The following is a 7,820-nucleotide window of genomic DNA, read 5'->3' as shown; positions in this document are numbered from 1 at the left end:
GCTCCCTGACCATCAGCGGGCTGCAGCCTGAGGACGAGGCTGATTATTACTGCCAGTCCTACGACAGCAGTGGTGCTCACACGGTGCTCCAGGCCAACGGGGAAGTGAGACAAGAACCCCTTGCTCATCTGCCAGGAGAGCAACGCCCTGCTGCTCCTGCTCAGGGCCTGGGGCTTCTGTTTTTCTTGTGCAGCTGCCGCCCTGGGCCCAGCTCCTCCAAGGGGCAGCACCTGGGACGGAGGCCCCTTCTCCCAGTTCTATCCCCAGTCATTCACTGCAGCCCTTTCCCAGGCAAAGTAGCTCCTAAAAACAAACCCAGTGCCACGGAGTCATATCTGACTAATAGCGTCCCCTCCATGGGTTTCAAGGTGGTGTCACTACAGAAGTCGATTGCCCAGCCTTCTTCTGAGGAGTGGCTGGTGGCTTTGAACCGTCAGCCTTCAGGTTAGCAGTCAAGTGCCTTAGGCACTAGTCACTATGCCCCCAGAGATCCCTCAGAAGACACAGAAAGTCCCAATTGCCATCAGTTTGGGAGACACTCTGCTTTATAACCTCAGGCTGGGGTGGCGGTGTCCAGCTGTGACCATGACAGAGACAGCCTCTGACTAGGGCATCCTGCGTCTCCATTGTCAGCTCTCCCTGTTTCTAAAAGTTTCCAGGGCTGTGTTGTCCTCTGATTAGTCCTCCTCTCATCTTTTCTTTTGCCCCCAGCCTATTGTTTTGCTGTATAACTCTTCTTCTCAAGACCAACTTCACTGACATCAAGTCATTTCCAACTGATACTAACCCCCACTGTGTTTCCAAGACTTTCAGTCTTTATAGAAGGAGACTATTTCTTCCCCAGAGCAGGAGGTGGGTTTGAATTGCCAGCCTTCTGGTTAGTAGTCCAATGCAGTCCCCACTCCCCCACCAGAACTTGCTTTCTTACTCTTCTTATGGAGGTACAAAGGAGCTCTAGCGGTGCGGTCAGGAGGGCATTAGGCTGCTAACCAGAAGGTCAGCAGTTCAAACCCACCAGGTTCTTTAAGGGAGGAGGATGAGCAATCTACTTCTGCAACGATTTACAGCCTTGGAAACCCCACGGTGTCGCTACAAGTTGGTATCAATTTGAAGGCAGTGAGTTTTCAGTTTGATGGGGGTGCAGCTGACATACAACGAAGCCCCCATATTGAAAGCACACTGGTTGGTGTGCTGTCATGTTCATACACCCTTGACAACATCACCGTGATCAAGACAGTGCACACCATCCACCCCAACAGTTTCCTTGTCACCATTTGTAGTCCCTCCCTCTGTGCCCTCTACAGTGCCCTCCCCCATCAGCCCCTCATCTGTGTCTGTTCCAGATGATGTAGTTCAGTCTCTGGGATGGAGACACAGGGTCACACAATGTCTGCTCTGTTCACGGGGCTTCTCTCACGCCCAATGCCCCTTCTGAGGCTCCTCCCCATTGTTCTGATTGGCATTTGATCATAGAGGGGACACATGATGACTCTTGAGGTCCCTGAGCCCTTTCCAGTGGTAGAATCCTCACCTCCCTTGTGGGAGATTATGTTTGATTCCCATCCAACCCCTCCTCCTGTGCAGCCACTACCCATCCCTATGTGGAGGGCTGTGTGTTGCTCTGATGCTAAACAGGTTTCCGCAGAACTCCCAGACTACGACAGACTAGGAAGGAAGGGCCAATGAACTGCTTCCAAACTCAGCCAATGAAAGCCCACGGATCGCAGCAGCCTGATCCCCTGCTGGTCATGGGACTGGGCCACCCCTCACTCCCACTTGCGTGGGATCGCCATGGGCTGGGGGTCAAAATGATGCCAGGTAACAACAAGCCTCTTTGACTTCAGGGACCATTTCCAAAAAATATTGATATCTTTTCTGACTACATGTCAATACAATCTAATGAAAGGTTCTTTCTTTTTCTTCTTATAATAAAAGCAGTTCAATCATTTCCCTGGGCCCCTAAAGTAGCACATCGGAGGATGCCTGCTGTGTCTGGTGAATGAGATGTGATTCTTGGTTTCATTGTATTCACATGTAGTGAATCAATTTTTGCTTTTTTAAAATTTTTTTCCTGATGTAGGGAATACATGCAAGATCTTCCAAATTAAAAATAAAAATAAAATACCTCTCTCTCATCCATCCTCTCTCCAGATCTGTTGGTCTCTCAGTAGAAAAAAAAAAATGCTACTGTTCCTTCCACGTCCTTCCAGTGAGGGTCTGTGTGTCCATCAGAAGGTCACAGATGGTAGTGGGCTCACATTTCTGCTTTGCATGTCAGTGTGTCCACATCTATATTTGTGTTTAGTACAATGGCTACCTCACAATAGTGTTGAAGTCCTCAACTGCGTGACCTTATTCAGTCTGTGGACTACTCTGATCACTTCGCAGACAATGGATCATGGATTAGGAGGGTGTGCTCCACGCCCACGGAAGGTACTGAAATTTAGCAAATACAAATACTGGAAGGTCATTGACTTTGACTTTCAGATACTCAATGAACATTCATTCCCTGCCCTATCGTATTGTGTGTTGCCTGGGCACTGCACCTGATCTAAGGCAGAGCTGTGCTGGGCCTCACACTTGCTCTGTGCTCTCAACATCAAAGAACAGTTTTTCTAACACTGTCATTCCCCCAGTGTCCCCTTCAGTCACCAGTAAATACATTTGATAGGACACCATTCAGTGATGGCTATTTACTTTCCCAAGCACTCATTCCACGATCCTCCTAGTGCCCTGACTCTGAGCCTCTCCAATGACTGCTGCACTTATGTTCTGGACCAGGGATCCTGTGATCTGTCACAATCAGAGACGCATGTCCATCAGATGCAGAGAAACATTCTGGTTCCCTAATAGGATGGCTTCAGCCAGGCGTCTATAAGAATCAAGAGAGAAAGACAGAGTTGTCGTCACACATGTGAGCTGGGTAGGGAGCATAGTATAGAATGTGGGAGACTGGTTTCTAGATTTCCAAGTTGTGTTGGGCTCTATCACCAGGGAAATGAGGTTACTAACCAGACCTCCTTACCTGTCTTATCTTCTAAGACAAGACATCTCTTAAGGCCCCTTTGGGCTTACACTCATCTCCTATGCCATCTCTGTAATTGTACACAGATAAGACAACATAACCCTTTCCACACACTGCCAGGCAAACCTGTATTCAGCCTGGAGCAAAGCTTTGAGTAGACAGGGCTGGGTTCAGGTCTAGCTCCTCCCTCTCCCCACTTCCGTGACATCATACAGGTTATTGTGCTTCCCAAAGTCTCCCGAGTTTCCCCAACTGCACAGTAAAACCCATGGACAGGTGTGAAGTGAAGACAATGCTCATGCTTAGAGATGAAGAATTATAAAAAGGAGGAGAGCCGCCTGGATTATGACTTCACAGGGCTGAGTTCTGGCAGGACGGCACTGGGAAAGCTCCTTCTGCTCTTGGCTTCATTCTTCAGTCAACACCAGGAAAGGATGGACCCCAAATGAAAGTAAGAAACCCTCATCTTCTTGGCTAAGCCTTCAGTCATTTCCATTGTATCTGGAATCAGACCCAAGTCTTCATCTCACAGAAATTGATGTCACCTTGTGCATCAATTGACCAGGTCCTCACCTCCTGGTGGATGCATCCTTGTGTTATCCCCTGACCTTGAGTGGAGATTGGCCTTACTGACTGGCTTCTATAGCATAGAATAGACCACAAGGTCTGTGATTTCCACCTTTCTCTCTGTTTGCGGTGTCTTTCCTTTCTCTCTCACTCCTTGTCTCTGGGCAAGCAAATCACAACGTTATGAGCTGCCCTATGGAAATGGCCATATGGCACAAAACCAAGGGAGCGTCTCGGGCAACAGTCCAGAGGAACTGAAGCTCTTAGCCCAAAAGCTTAAAAGAAATCAAATCCTACAAGGAGCATGGTAGTGAGCTTGGAAGTGGATCCTTCCCCAGTCAAGGCTCAGTTGAGATCACAGCCCAGACTCTGAGCAACTTTGAAAGAGAGGCTCCAAGCTAGACCGTGTCTAAATTCTGAACAACAAAAACTGAAATATATGTTTGTTGTTTTGTGCTCCAGATTTTGGGGTAATGTTTTCATGGAACAATAGGTAACCCATACAGGTTACCGGCCACAGGATCTGGGCCTGCCCAGCTCTTGCCCTCTGGTCTTCTCCTACCAAGTTCACTGGAGCCATAGTGGCTGCCATTCTACCATCCTCTATGGATTAACTCACATAGGTCCTATCCCGATTCCTCAGCTCCCCAAATCCCAAGTCTCTCTATGCTCCGGATGAACCCTGGGTATAGAAACATTGTCCAAGGCCCACAGAATGCAGTGACTCATCAGTGCAGAGCCAAGGCCTACAGACTCTTCTCTGAGCTTGTGAAACATGCAGGGTCACAGAGTCCAAACACCTCAGGGTTGAGAGGAGGTAACTGAGGCTTTCATTCATCTGGGCCCCTCCACACTAGGGAGGGGTTTACACTATATCCAGGTGCCCAGACCGCTGGACTGCTGGAACCCAGACCCACTTCTCTGGAGGCTGCCGTGGGATGAGGTTGGCTTATAAGGCCCACGGGAACCTTGGGCTTTCTCTTTCCATGAACCTGGCATCTCTCCCCTCCCCAAGCTGTAGTCCTATAAGCCAGTTGCTAGGAGACTGTATGCCCCCGCCCCATGGCAGAGCTGCATCTAATCACTTCCCTATTTTCTCTTGTCACTTTCTCCGTGTCTGCTTCTCCTCTAATTCAAGGATCATTGTCCCCATCTGTGAATTCAGTGTGTGCTTGTGCACGGTGTGTGTGTGTGTGTGGGGGGTTGTTACTGTGTGCTTGTGCACGGTGTGTGTGTGTGTTGGGGGGGTGATACTGAGAGGAAAATGGCCCAACTTGGGAAAGGGTTAGGTGGAGAGAGAGAGAGAGAAAGAGGAATTGTCTCAGGCCTCGCAAACTCAGAGGCCACTGGTGCCTTTGCCCGTGCTCCATCCACTGAAGATGGCTTCTGAGTCCCCTCCCCACAAACAGCAATAACAGAAACAATCCAAGGAGCACCATGGATGACGCACAGAGAGGGAGCCAAGGCGCTCAGTCATGACCTGAGCTGTGGTCACAAGGCTACAGCCTAGCAAAGGCCCAGATGTGGACTTCTCCTTCGTGGGGTGTGGGCAGTGGGCCAGGCAGCACTGAGGGCAGAAACCTCTCTGTCCCTGGCAGATCGTGTCCTCTCATCTCAGACACTGTGGGATCCTGGGCTGGGGCTGCAGGGCTGACTGTGTGTCTGTCTCTGTGAGCTCATAGGTGTGACCTCAGATGTTTTGGAAAGAAGCCATGTTTATTCATTTTGCCCCATGACCATCATCCGTCACTCCCAAGTTCCTGCATCTGGAGGACAGGCCTCCCCTTGTGTAGCCCACCTGCCTGTGACAAACACCAAGCAGAGGATGGGCATGGGAAGGACCTATGACAAAAGGAATGTGTCCTCCTTCCCCTGGGGCTGGAAGGAGACCAGTGAGAATATGCAGCCCTGTCTCAGGAGCTCTGGTTCCGGTTCTGAGCTTGGAAAGGTGACATAAAACTCATGTGCTCCTGCAGTTCACAATCTTTGCAGACAGCATCACCATGAGGACAAAATGGAAAGAAGAGACTAAAACTCTAAGAAATCCCTTCAACTTGATAAAAATGATTGCTCAGAGCCTAAGAGTTTGAGGGAGACCCACCCCTTAGCTCACTGTCACCTCTTCCATGTTAATTAGCTCTCATCGCTCCACCACACAGTGAGCATCCAGTGGACGGTGTGAACCAAGCCCACACGTGGTTTCCTCAACATGTGAGGTCGGCAGTGGAGACGCGTCTCAGCCGCTGTCCGGACGCTCCTTGGACTGAACATCTAGCTCCTCCCATTTCCCTTTCCTGGGACCATCTTTTGTGAGCTTCATGTTGGCTGGTGCCTTAACCATCTAGGTAACTTGCACACATTCCCTGTTTCTGTGTCTCTTTCCTGTGGGCCTCTTATCCTAAATTCAGAAATCCTCTCTGAAGAAAACACATCTGCTCTATGAACATTCTTCTTTGTGAAGTTGCCCCTTAGGGTTGCAAGTTCCTCACCCACAAATCATCCTGCCTCTCTCAGGTGCTGTCACCTTTCATTGGCCTGAGTAACAGTTTGTCTTGGTGCCTTTCTCTGTCTTATACGTTTCTAGTTCTTGTTCATCACACACCTGAAGTGTTCACCTGCAAGCTAGAAAGTCCACATCCACACAGCACTAATATTTCCTCTAAAGGGACCCCTGTGGAGGTGATTAGAACCACAGGCTACTGACCCATGTCTACATGAGGAGTGGTCAGCCCCACCTGAGAATACGCAGGCTTTTTGGTTTCTCAATCTCTTCAATGGAGAGTGGTATTCCACCCCCCCACATTGGCCAGAAAGCTGCTTGGTACCCAGTGATCATGTGAACATGTAAACGGCTGTGGACACTGCAGGGCCTAGTGAGAGACACAAGTCACAGGGACTGGGTGGGTGTGGAGGAGACTGAGAAAGCAGCTGAAGTGTAAAGTGGGGGCAACTGAAAGAACTCAGCACATGGATGAAAGGGGCTCACCGACAATTCAGCTCATTGAAGAGACTTACTGCACTTTCTGGCCCAGCAAAGTCTCATCCTTAGGTCAGAAGACACCAGACAAGGGTTTACAGAGACCCAGGACTCACCTGGACTCACTGTGAACATCACCCACAGAAAAAACCACACAGAGAAGGAGGTCTTATGTCCCTGGGAATAAATGTATTCAGTGGGGCTGAGACCATGGAGACCAGTGTCCAGTGTGAGGAGAGGACCAAGATCAGATGTAGGCAGCACCTGCACTGGGCAGAACCCTCACTGGGTGCATCTTGGAGCCTCAGTGCTGGTTGTAAAAGTGAATGGACAACTGCAGCGTCCAGGGCCAGGCCAGGGCACAGCAAGGGAGAGCCCTGACCCTGGGGATGCAGGTGGCGCCCACACACTGAGGAGAAGCGGAGCTCAGGGAGCTGCTGTCTGGGGGTGAGGAAGAACGAGGGCGGGGGGTGGAGGAGAACGGGTCTGAACACGAGGGGCCTCAGCAGCAGGCAGAGCAGTACCGTGGTCACTGCAGGGACATTGTAGGAAGGTCGTGGATGACTCAGTGTTCGGGAGATTAAACATGGTACCCATGCTGATCTGAGCTCTGTAGCCCCCACAAAAGCACAGAATGGACGAGGAGGGCGTCAACACTCTGGGCAACCATCAACCTGTAAGAGATGGAAGGCTGCGAACAAATGCTGTGTCCTCCAGGCCAGACCTCTGTGGGACTTAAAGGACCCTCTGTTGACAAGACTCTACATGTCCCAGGTGGGGAGATGCTCTCACTGTGCCATATATTCCATCTGTGTTTTAGAGATTCTCATTCTAATGGACTCAATGACAACTAACAACAACTCACACCCACGTGATCCACCCTTTCTTGACAACGGTCAGGTCTGTTTGGGCTGCTTCTGTACATGACAGAAGGTGCATTCAGTTTCGTGAAGTTGGAGCTGAGCGTGGGCTCCACACAGGTGTCCTGGCGACGGGGTAGAAAGCTAAGGACCATTGCAGAAACTGAAGATGGAGCAGTCCCCAGCAGGGGTCGCTGTGGAGCTGTCCTTGAGTCCTGCATGGGGTTCTCATGGGCCCCACTGGGCACAGAGACTGACTCCATCAGTTCTCATTGAAGAGACTTACTGCACTTTCTGGCCCAGCAAAGTCTCCTGGGCATGGTCCCAGGACCCTGTGTTCCCAGCAGTTGCTTCCTCCAAGACTTTCCTGGGGGCCACACTGAGAGTATTT

At 50.4% G+C, this 7,820-nt stretch overlaps 1 gene segment (V, D, J or C); it reads left to right on the top strand.

Moving 5' to 3' along the window:
* The first annotated feature begins 6,779 nt into the window (after positions 1–6,779).
* LOC103213305 overlaps positions 6,780–7,820 on the top strand; it is a 12,518-nt gene continuing 11,477 nt past the window's right edge. Inside the window, 1 exon segment of the V gene segment in view lies at positions 6,780–6,822. Within this exon segment, the coding sequence occupies positions 6,780–6,822 (43 nt within the window).

Source organism: Orycteropus afer, unplaced genomic scaffold, assembly GCF_000298275.1.
Source record: "Orycteropus afer afer isolate SDZICR_OR568_19922 unplaced genomic scaffold, OryAfe1.0 scaffold01534, whole genome shotgun sequence".
Taxonomy (NCBI): domain Eukaryota; kingdom Metazoa; phylum Chordata; class Mammalia; order Tubulidentata; family Orycteropodidae; genus Orycteropus; species Orycteropus afer.
The sequence above is the reverse complement of the archived record's forward strand: the minus strand, read 5'-3'. Positions and strand labels throughout refer to the sequence as shown.